At 47.9% G+C, this 17033-nt stretch overlaps 1 protein-coding gene across 2 annotated transcripts in view; it reads right to left on the reverse strand.

The window, feature by feature from the left end:
* Positions 1 to 15436, reverse strand: part of EFNB1 (ephrin B1) — a 108671-nt gene extending 93235 nt beyond the window's left edge. The window contains exon 1 of one of the 2 annotated variants that reach the window (XM_063313815.1): positions 15141 to 15436. In XM_063313815.1, coding sequence (XP_063169885.1) covers positions 15141 to 15274 — 134 coding nt within the window. In that variant the 5' untranslated portion in view covers positions 15275 to 15436. The remainder of the gene's footprint in view (positions 1 to 15140) is intronic. The other variant, XM_063313814.1, reaches the window with a different exon arrangement.
* Between the last annotated feature and the right edge of the window lie 1597 nt (positions 15437 to 17033).

Below are 17033 nucleotides of genomic sequence, written 5' to 3' on the forward strand. Positions count from 1 at the left end.
TGGGCAGTTTACAATAAAATAACACTAAAAACTTATGTTGCAGGTCCCGTCTGTTAAGGAGCTACATCTGGCGGGGCCCAGGAGACGGGCCTCTTCTGCCATGGCACCTGCCCAGTGGAACATCATGCCCCCTGAGGTGAGACTGGCCCAATCCTTGATGTCCTTCCAGAAGTCCCTCAAAACATGGGTGTGGCAACAGGCTTGGGGATCTCAGAAAAATGGTGGCCTAACGAGGTAGCTAAATTGCCTGTAACATCAAGGCTAGGACAAAGCATTTGATGTTTATAGTTCAAATTCAAATCTGACGAAATTTGAATTTGAAATATAAATATCAAATGCTTTGTCCTAGCTTTCTAATAATAATAATATTGATGTTTTTAATTGTGGAATGTTTTTAGCATTTTCATTTTATGGTTTGTTTTTTATTGTACACCACCCAGAATCACATTTTGTGAGATGGGTGGCTATATGAATATGATTAAATAAACAAACAAATAAATAGATGACAAACACCTAGAGAAACCCTTTTGCACCTTTGTAAAAGGTGCTAATATGCTACTCTCCAGTCATGCATCTCCTGAACTATCCTCCTGTAACATGAAACACAGCTGGACAATGGCTCTGGGGGCCTCTGGTGGCTGCAGGGGCTCCAGCTGCAAGGGCTTTTCCCTCATCCAGCCTCCTTCCAAAGGTCTGCCCCTTGTAACAATGCTACGGAACTGCCCTCCCCACAATCCTCTTGTCCAGACAGGAATGCCAATCTTTAAGTGGGGCAGCCACCCGCAAATGCACTAACGTGATGCTCTGGCACTCCTGCACGCACCCGCGAGTCCAAGGCTTTGGCAGGAACAGGAGGAGCCTCTTGAAATCCTGTCCTGCCCGGAAGAGCAATCACCTCCATGCTGGTCTCACCACACTCAGTAATCCCCAAGGGCAAGAAGGGGCCAACTGACGTTAAGCCAGGGCACCCCACCACCCCCATTTTCACCAGTACAACCTTTCTACCACCTAGTCAGGCACACCAGCTCTCCACCGCCCCTCCCACGCTGCCTTCATGAACAAACAACTCCAGAAAAGGGCAGTCAAGGGCTGACTGCCCCCCAGATACCCCGAGGGACAACAGCTCCATGCATGCAAGATTGTGGCTGAGATGAGCACACATCTCACAAAGGGCAGAATGAGAGCGAGGTTCCTTATCTGCATAAAGCCGGAAGGGTACTGCATCTGGAAATTCAAGGGGCTGGCAGTTGAAGATGGGGTCTTCTCCTCATGGACTACCTGCCTTGCTGTCTCGCAGGACACCTTCTTGAGCTCCTGGTCCTCACCTTTGGACTGACATTAGAACCTCCTTGGCTGCTAGTTATCAGGGGATTTCAACCGCCATTGTTTATTTGGGGGAGGAAGGAGCTGGGGAAGGCTTAGAAATTCATGGCCCCATGCAATCATGGCTTGTCCCAGGTAATCTCTAGTCTGACTCACACAGGGGCCTAAGAGTTAACCAAGGCAGGAGGAGAAGACGGTGTATACTTAGAAGGCATCTAGGGCAACAATTACAGGAAACACCATTAACCAAATTGTCATATTCATGGAAATTGTCATCCCACCTATCTGTGCTAAGTCGAGCCTATGAAATGCTAGTTTTATCTGACAAAGTTGGCTCCCAGGAATCTCCAGAACAACCTCTTCTTCCACGTACCATGCTGCCTGTAGGTTTGTCCTGGCTGGGAATGCTCAAGGGTTAGTACATGAGCTGAGAGTGGTGGGGGCCCAGAGACAATATCCATTGTCATGGAGCAGCTTCCCCAGGACATTTTTTGAGATGGCTATGAGAATAGAACTGCCACTGCCAGTGGGATTCGGGTCAGCCCTGATGACCTTTATTGCTTTCATACTTTGTTAGATTTTTGTTGTTTTGTGTTTTCACTGGAAGCCACTAGGAATTGGTTCTTGACTACAGCAGTCCAAAAGTATAATAAATAAATAAAATAACCTCTTTAAATGCAGGTGTGAAAAGCCACAAAAAGACCGGGGTGGGATGTTAGCCTTTCCAGGTAGTCCAGACAAGAAGCACAACTATTAGTATTAACCCTATCTATATTGTAAGGTTACACTAACACAATCTTGCAAGACTGAAAGTATTTCTCTCTTCCTCTCCTTTTACTCTCTGGAAAACTAGGGAGGGTCTCTTCTGAAACACTTCCCACACACCCTCTCCTTCTATGGACTGAGATATCTTTTACTTGACAGTTGTCCAGTCTGTGGCTCTCCCTCCTGTCTCCCAAGGTCATTCCCACAGACCATCACAGAGCGTGAGTCTTTTAAATGTGGCAAGCCAGCCTGATCCTAAAGAGACCAAGAGATAGCAACTGTTTCTTTCAAAAGCCTATTTGCTGGTCCCAAAACCTGTGACTCAGGACCCACTGCAAAGGGCTGAAGGCAGTTGTGCAGCCCTGAAGGGTGGCATTTCTCACCACCTTAATCTTCCTCTGTGCATCAGCACATATTTAGTGATGCCACCCTTCCTACAAAGAAGCACATGAGGAAACCACAGCAGATTAAAGTTGCTCTTCTAAATGTTTCCCTCTCCACTGGCTAGGAAATCTATTGCTGTTTTTGTTATCGATTCTGCATCCAAGAACTTTCCACTTACACTTACATTAAGTGTGTTCTGTACTTTGAAGTCCCTGGCAACATTTCTCCAGAAATACCGGTTTTATTACATTTCCTACATGAATCACTGTGATTATGGTATATATTTTGTAACACAAGTAATTGCATATTTATCCTTTTGGGGCTTTCCACTTTTATTAGGGAAGCTCCTTTTAAGCTCATTTTTCCGTATTGAATTTCTTTCTCCCAGATAAAGTATTTTATTGGCAGACAATAAGATGGAAGCTCAGACGCAAGTCAGCAAGGAAAGCCAGATGTTCTCCTTCTCCTTCAGGTTAAGTAATGCCATCACACACATACATGCACACACCCCTTGGTGCAGCCTCTTCTCAAGGAGCGACACCTGCCTCAGTTTGGGGGCTGACAAACTGCACCACTGGAGCATTTCTAGTATACACAGCACAACGATGCTCAGATATGTACACTGTTGCCTTGCTATTCCAAAGCCCATCTTAGTCAGCACTGTTGTATCTCACAATGGCCAACCAGATGCTTGCAAACAAGAGGTGGAATCATACCCTTCTCTCACCTATTCTCCTACAATGGATATTTGCAGACAGGCTGCCCCCAACTTGAGGAAAATGTCATATTGTAAGACTAACAGCCATCAACAGACTGGTCCTCCATTAATTTATTCAATGCCCTTTTCCTTCCTGGAGGCTCACTTGGTTTCTTTCCTGTTTGTCTTCTATCTTATTGTATCTGGAAAAAAAAACAGGTAATGCTTCAGCCTTTAAGGAACTTTACTGCACATGAGTAAGCAAAGCAGGGTTTTGATATCCAGCCACGTGGATATCAAAGCCCTGTCTATCTACTACAAAATATACTATAAAGACTGTTCCGAAGTCAAGCAATTCAGCCATCGCTTTCCATAGAAACACAACCAGACTTTGGATGATCCTCTACAATGTTTGGTTCCTGCTAATCTCCTCTCACTACCATAAAGCCCAGCTCTCCATCCACATTCACATCGTTGCACACTTGGCTCAAGTAGTGTCATGGGCCACCTCCATTTATTCCCGTGCACACTTTATTTCTGTCATATACTGTTCTTACCATTTTCAGAACCAAACTTCAACTCCATATTCACCAAACCATTCCATCACCCACGCCTATTCATTATTATTATTTCAAGAAAAAAGGAAAAGAAAGAATACTGAAAGAAATACACATTTAAAAGAATATAGAAAATGGGGGGGGGGGACCAATATAAACCATAGAACATGGTGGATAATCAACAAATCCCAAATAACCAGCAGATTATGTGGCTAATATATTCTAACATATCATTAAAAATTTAGAGTACTGTAAGACATCGCATACTTAATTTCCAGTCAAGACATGTCTCTACTGAACATTTGGTTAGCAGAACCGTAATCAGTAAAGAGGAAAAAGCAAAAACTATAAATAATAAAAAATACAGTGAAAGAATACTGTAAATAATGTGTAGATTATTATCAGCTTAAAATTGCCACATCCCAAATTTGGGTTCTAGAGTTGGTATTTTAATCTGACATATACTCTACATGTTATTTACAGTATTCATTTTATTTTGAACTTCCTTTTCTTTTTGATTAATGCATCATAAATGCTGGGGATGACAGGAGAGGGCGGCTGGTTAGGGACATGACACATGGGCACTGTGGCACACAGATGCTGCCATGCTGTTGGCAGAGACAGACTGCATGATGCAATGAGGAATAAGAGACCAGCTAGTTTATTTGATGCGAACAATGGATCAAATGATTGTAAACGGCCAAAAAACTAGAGGAAGTGGATGAATTGGTGTGCCTTGTACACTGTTCCATAAAGCTTGGGAACGCATGCTGTTAGAAAGGTAGAGAGTAATGTGTGGTCTGTTGTGAGGAATGAGTGAGAAAAGAATGTAAAGCAGCTGGGGGTAAGAGAGTCCTCCATCTGGTTTTGTGGCATGAAAGAGAGAAAAGAGAAAAGGAAAGTGAAGCTCCACAGAGCAGGGACGGGCTGCTTAAGAAGGGTGTGTGGCCAACCATGGAGAGGGAAAGCCAAGGAAGAGCAAGTACTCAATGAATGTGAACGGAAAGCAGAACTGAGGATCCAGGACAAAAGAAATAACATATCTTGGGGTAGTTTGGAATGAATGAGAACTGAATTGCAAAACAAATCTACGAAGGAAATGAGAATGAGTTGAGAGCAAGAGGCAAGTAAGAAAGAATGCTTACATGGAGTCAGTAAGATCTTCAAAATAAGAGTGGTGAGAAATTTAAAGGACAAGTGGCAGAGGATGGACCTGAATATGATGAGATGGATGCAAGGGTAGTCTGCCAGGAGAGAAAGGTAGAGTGAACTATGATGATAGAAACTAGCTTTAGCTATATTTCCTTTGCTCTTCTGATCACATATTTTTAATTTATTTGGCTTACTATTTCTTACTCCATTTCTGCACTCCCCATAGCGTTCCCTATGGGAGAACAGTGAAATGGACAGGTACGTATACAAATCCATTGATACAATGGCACCACTGATGAAAATATGTATCATCAACAGATTACTCCCAGACAACAGAGGAACTCTCCCAGGGGATTCATAAAAATGTTAAATAGAGAGCCCTGTGCCCCCATGGCACCTCACAGTGGAGCAGCCAGAGACTTGGTAGTCACCTACTATAATTATGGGTTGGAATCACCCACTCTGGAACCCCCATAAGAAAATGTTCCTGCTCCCAATCCTTGCAGGATACAATGATTGATGGTATCAAGTGCCACTGAGAAGTCTAATAGTATCAAAAAGGACATAGAACTGCCAGAGCAACCAATGTTGCTTCTGTCCTATAACCAGGCCTGAATCCAGTCTATAAGAGACCTGGATCATCTTGTTTCCTTTAGATCCTTTGGAGCTAGCCCTCCCACTCCTTCTCAACAACCTTGCCAAAGGAAGGGGAACTTTTGTCAAACACAGCTGGATCAAGAGATGCTTCTTTGGAAAAAGGGCACACCACCATCTCTTTCAAAATAGCTGGCATCATACTTTCCCACGAAGAATCATTGACCACCTCTCAAATCCAGCCATACACACACTATCTTGCTGCCTCGGGGAGATAGGAAGGTTATGGTTCTAACCCACAGATGTCAGAGCTCATACTACAAAGAACCCAATCCTCTTCCTCAGGTTCTGCAAGTTCAACAGAATCTAAGATCATAAAACAAGAAGTCAGCACAGTAGAATCTGCCTGATATCTAAACTAGAATAGCTACAAGCAACATTACCTACAAAGAAACTTGCAAACTCATGTTACAGACCTGCAGGTGTCTTGTCATGCCCATCATTCCCTAAAGGGGTCAGAACTATAGATTCTTGCCATGCTATTAACAAAACAATGTAACTCAAAATTAGAAATAATAATAGATACTATAATCTTGGTTGTTAGAAATGTTGGCTTTTTAAATCTTTTTAATTTAAATGGTAAACCATATAATTGAGGTCAGGGATTTCAATTTAGTTTTGGGCTCTACAATGGGCCAACATAAAGTTTCTAAGAAAAACCTACTGCAGAGCTGGAGTGCCCTCTATGCTACAGAAAGAAATTTAATGCAGATGATATCTGGAGAGGATTAATTCTGATCCAATGAGAATATAACTTTTTTTTAACTCCTTACAATTCCTGTGTTTATTTGGATTATTTTTTAATATCCCAATCCTTAGTAAGGTGGCTAGAGAATTGTTCTACAGGTCCTCTTATAATTGATGATCTGGTCTTTAGGAAGGAGTTTCCTGGCAAGTTTAAAATGTTTTTTTTAATGCATCAAATTAGATGTTTCCCAGATTTTCTGACCACCAACAAAAATACTTCAATATTTTTTCAAATAACAAATACAAGGACTGTTGGAGATGCTTTTAAAGCTTTTACACTGCAGGACTGCAGCATATGCTTAATCGAAGAAGAAAGAAAAAAATCTACCATTGCAATCTAGAAAGGAAAGTCAAGGAAAATTTGATCATCTATGTGAGAAATTAAATTTGGAATTCTTAAAATGCCAACTGTATATATCTGAAGTGGAAGAGTTAATTAAATGTATTAAATGGTCGTACTTGGAACTAGTAAAAAAACCAGGAAAATTGTTGGATTCTCAGTTGAAACTATGTAACAGGTATAATTAAGGACTCTACAGATAGAATATATAATGACTCTGGGGAAATTAATTCTCTCATTTTGGACTTTTAAACCCCTATTTTATAATGTGAATGTGGAAATACCTGACAAAGAGCCTGAAACTTTTTTAAACAAAATAAATTTTCCAAAGATGTCTCAAGCCCAGTTGAAGGATTCTGACGCACCTTTAATGCTGCTGGAAGTATTAGAAACAATTAATTCTATACAATCCAGGAGGGCTCCTGGGACAGGTTTCTAACAGAATGGTATGAGGCCTATAGAATAGCTATTTTGAGATTGGGCAAACTGATTGGTCACCCAATTCTGCCTGCTAATTTAGCACATAGACTGCGGAAGATCCTTCTGTCGATAATAGAGTTTGTGAAAGGATGCTAAGTCTCTGACAATATTAGATTATTAGTGATGTTTTTGCTGGTTGAAGAAAAAGCTTTTAATATGATAGATTCTTTTAAAAAGTTCCAAAAATTTAATCTGTACCATATCAAAATCCTTTTCTTCATCCAGTGAAGCCACTATAAACGTTGAGCTAAAACATCTGATTTAATATGAGAAATCTATTATTTCAGCCCTTCCGCCAAAGTTCTTAATAATGGGATTATTCTCCAGAAATACGATTCAGCCTGGAATGTGTCTCCTCTTCTATTTAATTGGGCTTTGGAATTCCAGCTTCTCTTCTTAGACAAACTAGACATATCCAAGGCAGACAGAATTGGACACAAATTGTTATAGGATGAAGACTTCTGAGCTTTATTAACAACCATCTAAGTTCTTTACCTAAACATGCGGAGGCTGTGTAACAAGACGGCACATATTCTGGTGAAGGTGTTGAAACTGGGAGACTGTGAGTCGAAGTCATCCTTGGACATGGAGGCCCACTGGTGACTTTCTCCGAGCCCCGTTCACCTCACAGGGGAAAATCAGAGGCAGGAGCAATAGGTACATATACCATCTTGAGTCAATCCAAAACAATGGCAAGATAAAAATCAAATTAAATAATAATAAATTACGTTTTCAGATGCACAATAAATGGAAATAGATCTAACATCCTCCTTTTTCTTTCTCTTTTTTTGGTGCCTCCAAGTCAGTTTTTGACTCCTGGCGACTGCCTGGACTACTCCTTGTAATGGGAATGGCTGTGTCAGTTCCACTTTGATGCTTTAGACAAATTGGTAAGTTAATGATGAAGTTTTCTGTAGAATGACCAGATTACCAAATTTTCTCTTCTTAAACTGAGGTTCCCACATGTGAGTGCTTCCAATTGAACCATTGGGCTTATATATTAGTGTGTTATTTGTTGGAATGAAAATGAGACTGCCATGTACACAACTATTATGTTTTTTATTAGGAGCCTCTAAAACTGCATTGTATCCTAGTTATCTTGGGAATTGTTTGTGTTCCCAGCATTAAACACAGCCTAATGTATTTGGATGTTACTGGTAATAAATCTGATTCATGCCCTCATGAAAATTTGATTCAAACTTTTTTTTGAAAAAAGACATAGGCTGAAAATTAGTTTAGCGCCCAAAATCAACTTACTGCTAAGTATACCTTCAAAGCTATATACAAAAATAACTTGTGAAACTACGGAATGGCAATAAATTCTATTAAAACATTAATATATTGTCACTTTGGATCTGATGCACTGTCAGCTACAGAAAACTCCAATAATTTTGAAAGTAAAACATTTACTTATTTTATTTTATTTATTAATCAAATTTATCACTGCCCATCTCCCACAACAGAGACTCTGGGCAGTTTACAATAACACAAATTTTACATTTTAAAAATGCATTTTTATGAACTGAAAAATCTAACAGGAATAATTACAAACAAATTAAAAGAAATCTTCAGTAAAAAATTGGAGTATTTGTTTCTAACAAGTCAATGGTCTTAGATTTTAAGAAAAACATTAAACATGTATTTCATTATCTTAAGATTTATTTATGTACAGACAGACCATTGCAATCACAAAGGACTCACCGGGTTACAAGACAAAATGCACAATAAACAATGCATAATAAAAATACGCAAATAAAAAAGTCTAGAAACCAATTAAAAGCATAGAATAAAATTAAATAATAAAGCCAAGTTATAACTCGGCATGGCCCTAACACCATCTAGAACAGCTCAGTTTTGAGCTGCTTCCAGAAAGCAGAGAGGATGGGAGCCAACTGGCTGTCCAAAGGACTGGTGCCGCCACCAGAAAGTAGTGCCACTGAGCTTCATCCCCCTCAGTTCCCTGAAGTGGAGTGCCACTAGTAGCTTCTCCCAAGCAGATTAAATTGGGTGGATCAATTCCAAGGGGGGAATTAAACCTTACATATACCTTGGCACCAAGCCATGGAAGGCTTTATAGGTAACCACCACCATTTTCAATGGCATTCAGAAACCTATTGGTAATCAGCTTGCAGCCTGCAGCATTGGCGTAATGTGCTCCCATCAGTAAATGCCAATTAGCACACAAACCACAGCACTCTGAACCAACTCCAGCCTCTGAGTCATCCTCAAAGGCAGTCCTACGCAGAACACTTTGCGGTAGTCTAAACAGGCAGCAACAAGTGTGTGAGTCACCGTAGCAAGGTCCTCCTACTACATGTAGCATCTCAAGTGGGGCATTAGCAAAAGCTGAGCAAAGGGCTCCCCAACCAGGTCCTCTATCTGCTGCTTTAAGCTTATCCTTCTGGATCAGCTCAGAGAGTTTGGGGTGGGCAGCAGTGTTGTGCTGGTTCACCTCCTTTCTCTGGGGCCAATTCCAGCTGGTTGTAGTTGGGGAGGAGAGATCCCGTCCTCAGCCCCTACTGTGTAGGGTGCCGCAGAGTTTGGCACTTTCCCCTCCCCTATTCAACATCTACATGAGGCTGCAGGGCAAGCTCATCCATCACCATGAGGTGAGGATACCCAATTATACAGTACATCTCTGCCCCTGGCAAATTAAGTGATGCTGTGAATGTCTTATCCCAGTGCCTGGAGGCTGTGGGGGTCTGGAGAGGGGACAACAGGCTTCAGCTGAGCACAAACAAGATTGAATGGCTTTGGGTTTTGGGGCCTTCTGGTTCTAGGACTATGCCATCTTTGGTGCCGGATGGGGTGGCACTGCCCCAGGCAGACCCAGTGTGCAATCTGGGGGTCCTCCTGGACTCACGACTCCTGCTCAAAGAGCAGGTGGCAGTTGTGGCTAGGAGGACCTTTGCACAGCTTCAGGTTGCGCACCAGTTGTGCCCATCCCTGGATCAGGGGCTCTGCCCACTGCCACTCATGCCATAGTCACCTCCTGTTTGGACTTCTGTGATGTGCTCTAAATGGGACTGCCCTTGAAGAGTATCCAGAAGGTTCAGCTGGTGCAAAATGCAGCAGCACGGGCAGTTCTGTGTGCCCCTAGAAGAGTACACATTACATCTCTGCCCTGCGAGCTGCACTGGTTGCCAGTTTGCTTCTGGGTCCAGGGTGCTGGTTTTGATCTTTGAAATCCTTCAATGCATGGGGCTGGGTATTTGAGGGACTGCCTCTCCCCGAATACATCTGCCTGTCACAGCAGATCTGGCACAGAAGGCATGCTGCTGGTCCCAACTGTCAGGGGATTGCATTTGGCAGGTCTCAGGAGGCAGCCCTTCTCTGCTGCGGTGCCCGCCTTGCGGAATCTTCACCCCCCGGAAGTGAGGCTAACCCCACCCCTCTTAATGTTCTGTAAGTCTCTCAAAACTTGGCTGTGTGATCTGCCCTGGGGGTCCCAGGGGACCGGGAAGATTTTGCCATGGCTCCCTTACTACAGTTAACATCATCCTGTCCTGTTTTGTGTGTTTTTTTATATTTTTAATTAGTGTTTTATATGCATTTTTAATTGAGTGTTACACGTCACACAGAGTCACTTTCTTGTGAGATGGGCGGCCATACAAATATGATCAATCAATCTATAAAAACCCCTGCAGCACCAACTGCAATTACCCACTGAGCAAGGATTGGAACAACTGCAATACAGAGCCCTAATCACCAAATGGGGTCCAGGAGAATACCATGGCTAATGATATCAACACTGCTGAGAGATCTTAAAAGGACCTTGATGGATGCAATACCCTTATCCAGGTCCCAATGAATGTCCTCCACTAGTGCCTGCAATGCCATCTCTCTTCCATGCCCCGGTTTCAAAGCAAGGCTGGTGACCTGGAGATGGCTGTCTAACAGTTGCCCCTCCTCCAGCTACCCAGAGAAGCCAGAAGAGACAGGGATGCAGTCTGCAAGGGACATCCTAGAGAGCCTCCCAACCACTTTATCAGAAATCACAGTTCAAAAGAAATCCCAGGTAGCCAAGCAAGTCATCACCCCAGATCCTATCCTGAAGACATGAACAAATCTAGGCAACTTTGCCAGCAAAATGTTGTGCTAATTGATCACAGCAGCCTGGTGGAAGGTCTCAGGAAGATGCTGGTTCTTCCTTAGCAGGGAATTGGCCACCAAAATATAGCCACTGAGCAACAACTCACTGACATGGTCCACTGCCCCTCTCATCAGCACAGGGTATGCCAAATGTGGGCACATCCTAATGCTTGGTCAGGTTCACCTCGAGGTGTTGCTACTGACACTTCATCTCCCAGAGGCTTTCAATGAACCATATGGGATTGGCTGACAGAGAGACCACTCAGGGACAATCGTGTCAAGGGCCTGGGTTGCAAACCAGATTGACTCACCAGACATCCCTCAGCACCCACCAGAAAGCACCCAGATTCATGAGGCATCTGGAGTATGTGTACTCCCGTACTAAAAATCTGAAGAGCATGACTGCTAGATCAAGGTTTATTTTGTTATTTAAAAACTGAGCTGCATTACTCTCCCAACATTTACAGCTGCTGTTTCTTACTATTTGCTTTTTCTTCCTTTTTACATTTTACAAGTTTTATATTTTTTAACTTGTCCTATTAAGGCAATAATCTTCCAAGATGACGATGAGTCAGTAAAGCATGCAGAACAGGGCTCCGGGAATTCTTTCCAAACCCTTTACCAGCACTGGCCATAAGAGGCACGTACATTTTCTTCCGCATAACAGCAGGCCGACCTGCTGTGTTTGAGTGTGGATGCGTGCGTGTTTCTGGTCCCTCCGTGAGCATCTACATTTTCGCCAGAAAGCCCCAGCAGGCTCCATGCACCCTGTTCTGGGTCACATGACCAGCAGGCAGGTTCAGAAAGGAGCAGGCAAAGACATTCGTGCAGCTACCCAAGAGCCGAAACCACCCACCCATCTTCCCTGCCGCAGCAAGTGCAGCCAGTTCTGTCTCCAGAGGCTGGCAAACAAGAGTCCCAATCCCCTTTACATTATTTGTCCCCGGTGTAGGTTGAACAGAATAGCAAAGGGAAGGAAGGGAAGGAAGGGGCTGGGAAATTATGGCATCAACAGAAAAAAAAAACCCTTGTTGCTCCAAAGGTTTCTTCCTTGCCCTTTCCCCAAAAGGAAAAAAAAAACACCCTTGTTCAAATGTTGACAAATAACACAAGTCGACAATTGATTGCTGCAAATCAGGGGATTGCAGTTTCACATAATTCTTTAGCTAGCTCCCACAGCTGAAAAATCCACACTACTTGATACAGCCAAAAAGAACATCACTGTGTGCTCAAGATGCACACAACAAGAGAATGAGCTGGAGTCTAACACCATCTTTTAGCCAGAGTGATGCTGCTGATTGTATTGCTTCCTTTTGTTTTCCAATAAACTCAAGGGCCTCATAAGGGAATTTCCCATCAAGACCCTCCCCAAGCGTAAGACTGCAGTTACATAGCCGCCTCTGACAGTTCAGTAATGGCACAAGGTTTGTTCAATTCTGCCGGTTGGGCTGTAGGCAGGAATATCAGAAGCACTTTTCTCTATATATTTTTCGTGGAGCTCGGCTGGAGAAGGAAGTCCCAGGCAGAAGAACCCCAGCTGGACAGGCAGGGAGTGCCCAAGGGCAGCCCTACTTCAGGGAAGCCCAAGAAGAGAGGCCTGTTTAGATTATCCCCCACCCCGCAACAGCCCCATCACATGAGAGACAACAAGAGAACCGCATGCCTCCTTTTGAAAAAGGCCTTTACCACAAGCAGAGCCAGCTACTCAAAGAAGCCACAGCAACAGCTCTGCTCTGAGAGCCCAACAGCGGATGGTCCTTGGGCAAAGCTCCAAGAGGAAACAGGAACGTAGTCCAGGAGTCTACTGCTTGCAAGATCCAGCCCAGTCTGGACACAACACCATACAATCCAACTCTGGGCATCCAAGCAACAGGGAGCACAACAGGGAGCCTTGAAGACCTGGAAATCAATTGTAACATGGTCTCCCAGCACACCCAATCTTGCCTAAGTGCCACTTGGAACACAAAGCCAGGAGCCCCTCGCTCCACCCTCGCTTTAGGTGAGAAGCGCCAAAGGGCAACTGAGGCCTTGGGCTGCCGCAGGAGAAATGGCTGGAATGCGCCCTCGGATGGCTGGCCAGGACAGTCAAAAGGCTTCTTTTAACTCTCTCTAAGCCAACCAGGGGAAAATAAGTCACAGCTCCTTTCAATTAAAAATGGGTAAAAAATTGAATCCTGACGGAAAGTAAATACATTAAACTTTAAACAGTGACTCTTTGAAGGAATAACCTTCTATTTCTGTAGCACCAGCATTTTGATTCTTACTCTCAGACTCCAGGGTTTGTTTCTGGAATGAAATGGGGAGGGGGGGCACAGAATTCCCTACACTGCCGAGAGCCCCAACCTCCAAAGCAGGGGGCTCAAGTGCCAGTGCCGCTGCCTCGCATTCTGAGGAGCCTGGCAGGCAAGGCCCCCTGGGCAAGCAAGCGGGCCAACGCACCTCATTCACTGCCCTGCCACGTGTTCGGGGCATCCTCAGCAGCAGGAAAGTCTTCCAGAAGGAAGGCTCACTTCAGAGGCATTGTGCCACTGTGGATTTCAAGTACAGCATCTCATTCCCTGGACTGGAATAGATCAAACTTTTTATTAAAAGTCTTCCTACATTTTTGAAAAAATAGTAATTCAACTTTGTAAATAAAAATAACTGAATCATTCAAGGCTAGCCTCTAATGCAAGCTACAAACAAAATATCATACTGATTTCTGCAATCGCAGCCAATTTACCAGGAACGAATACAACATACAAGCAGGCAAATTACTGCACTCATCACAGAGCATTTCGTAACACAAAACCACAGTAATTCCACTGAATTCTAACACGCAAATAAAACCCCTTTTAAAGTCACAGTTACACGACTCGTTCAATACATATCCACAATCTATGTGTGTACACGAGAATATAAACCCAGAGTTCTTACAAGTTTAAGAATGCGAAATTGCATTTCAGAACTATTTATGCTAAGAAACTTGCAAAATTAATTTGAAACCAGCCAAAATTAATATAGAACCACTTTCCTAGAATTGTTGTTTCAAGAAGAAAAAAGAAAATACAAGTCTTGTAGGAAGCTTTCAGAAGGCCCTATAGCAGAATTCACGCGAATTATAAGAGAGAAAATCATTTATTTTAATAATGCAGGGAACAGATCTCCACAAGAAAACCTAAGGCTCGAACCCTGCGCAGCGCTCCCCAGAGAACAGTAAAATACAAATGCCTGGATGCATTTTCGCCCCATCCTTCGCCTAATTACATTACCTTAAAGGGACGAGAGTTTCGGCCCGCAATGAATCTCCCGAGCTGCTCTTCCAAGAAAAGCGGCGCTGGGGTTTCTCCCCCGGCAGCGAAGAGACGTGCTGAGGACGCCGCCGCCGCCGCCGCCGCCGCGCTTCTCGGCCGGGCTCCCGGGCTTCATTCCCGGCAGCACAAAGGCCGCGACGCGATCGCCCGCCCCCCGCCAGCAGCCTTCCTCCGGGCTCCGGGAGAACTTCGGTCGGGCCGGGAAGAGGGCCGAGGCGAGCGCGGACCGTCGGCCGTCCCCGGCAGAACAGGCCGGGTTCCAGGGAGCGGTTCGAGGCCCTGGGCCAGCAGCGACGCGACGCAGGACGCGAGGGAGAGCGGCGGGGGGCCGCCCGGCGCTTGTGGAGGGCCGCTCCCCCCGGCGGCCGGGCCCGGCGCTATTTTCAGCGGCGCTATTTTCTCCCGGGGACGCCCCGCGGCAGCTGCGGCGGGCGAGGGGCCGGGGGGGCGCCCCAGCCCTGCTCTCCCGGACCGGCCCGGACGCCGCTCCCCCGCGCTCCCGCCCATCCGGGGGCCGCAGGAACCGCCCGCCCCCCGGGGCCGCCGCCGGGTCCTCCGCGGCTGGGCGGCAGCCCGGCCGCCGGGAGTCTCCCGCCGCCCCTCGGCCCCGCGCGCGCCCCCTTTGTCCCAGCGCCCCCGCCCCGCCCGGCACGTACTTGGCGTTGGCGGCGCTCCAGGAGACCGGCTCCAGGCTCTTGGCCAGCAGCGGCGGCGCCAGGCGGCCCAGCGCCAGCAGCAGTGCCAGCAGCCCCCGGCACAGGCGCTCGGGGCGTCCCGCGGGCCGGCCCATCCTCCTCCGCCGCCACCGCCACCGCCACCGCCGCGGCTGCTCCGGCGGCGGCGGCGCCTACTCCGGCGATGCGACCCTCCGCGGCGCCTCACGGGCCTCCCATCGCGGCGGCGGCGGCGGCGGCGCAGCACCCCCGCGCTCTCCCGCCGTCGAACACGCGCGCCGGCTCCACAGCTCACACTGGGCGCGTCGGACGCCGCCGCGCGCTTTACTCTCCGACGCAGGCGATCGCCGAGGACAGCCCTCCCGGCGCCCAATAGCAGAGCGGCGCGCAGGGTCCTCGCCCGCCGCCGGCCGGGGCGTGGCCATCCTCAGACCGCCCCGCCTGCCCGCGCGCTGCCTGGGCGGGGCGCGCCGGCTCTCCGCGGCCGGCGGGCGGGACGGGGGGGAGCGGGGCCGTGGAGAGGCGGGGCAAGGGGGCGGCCGGACCCGCCGGCTGGGTGGTGCCCTGCCGGCGGGTCCTTCCCGGGCGCCGCCCGGCTGAGGCTCCTCGGGCGGTGGGCTCCCCCTGCCGGCGGCGCGCGGGGCCGCAGGGAGGTGGGCGGGGCGGAGCGCGGAGGAGGCGCGACCCCCGAGAGGCCCTGCTCCGCCCTCGCCGGGCCCCGCCCCTGCCTCGCCCCACCGGGCGACCGACCAACCCCGTCGCTGTGCGGAGCCTCCTTGCGGGGACCGGGGCCAGGGGGCGCCTCGGCGCCCTCTCGGTCGCCCTGGCCCCCTCAGGGCCCTGCTTCCCCGTTCGCTGCGGCGCTCGCCGAGCCGAGCCCGTCGCCGCGCGGCCCTTGCCGGCCTTCCGCCGAGCCGTGGGACGGGGCTTCTGCGCCGCGGCCCGGGGCGGGCGCGCTCTCCTGGCCCACCTCGGCGTCGCGGCTTCGGCGCCGCCCCCCCTCTGGCCGGGATGTTGCTGGCCCCGCCAGGCCGCGGACTGCCCTCCGTCCCGGTTGCTGCCCCGGAGAGGACGGCCGCCTTGGCCCGGGGCGCCCGGAACCGCTGTCCGCCGACGGCGGCCCCGCGGCGCCTCGAGCGCGGAGCCGCCGCTCGCGCCCCGGCGGGCTGGAAGAAGCGCGCGGATCCGGTTCCCGCTCGCCCGGGCACTCCCTTGAATTGGAGAAAAAGACGGGGTGCCCAGTGGAAGCCCAGGCAGAGCCCGCCTGGCGGCGTGGAAGAGCCGGCGAGCCTGGCCAGGGTTAGGGTTAACCCTTCGGCGCTTTGGGGCCTGCTGGCCGGTGCGCGGAACGGGCTGGCCCCGGATGCGGCCAGCGGGCCCGGGGCGGGTGACTTGCGCCTGCCGGAGCCCGGGGTCGGCCTTGCGGAGCGGCAAACACCCTGAGCGGGGCGTGACCTCGGCCGGGGGACTGAGCAGGTGCGATAAAGTGGCTTTGCTGACGCCCTTTGGCGGGCGGGGGCTGCAGGCTTTCGGGCTCCTGCTGTGGCAGCCTCTATGGATAAAGTGGAGTTGTGAGGGCTGGCAGCGCCTTTTCTACCTCCCCCCGCTCAAGCATTCTGCAACCCAGTCGCTACGGGCGGCAAAGGTCAATATCTGCGGGCCGATCCGGTGTGACTGTGCTGCAGGGGACGCGGAATTTAAGAAAACGAATGGTGAAGAACGTGAGAAAGAATTACATAGGTTGTGTCCCTGTGAAAATAAGAGAACATGAATGCTTGCAAAAGATCCGAATAAAAGAGGTCTGATTTTGTGGAATGCAATATAATTTAATTATAAAGGAAAAGCTGGAAATACACACCAGTAAATAATTTGGTG

The sequence above is a fragment of the Candoia aspera genome, chromosome 12 (genome assembly GCF_035149785.1).
Source record: "Candoia aspera isolate rCanAsp1 chromosome 12, rCanAsp1.hap2, whole genome shotgun sequence".
NCBI lineage: Eukaryota > Metazoa > Chordata > Lepidosauria > Squamata > Boidae > Candoia > Candoia aspera.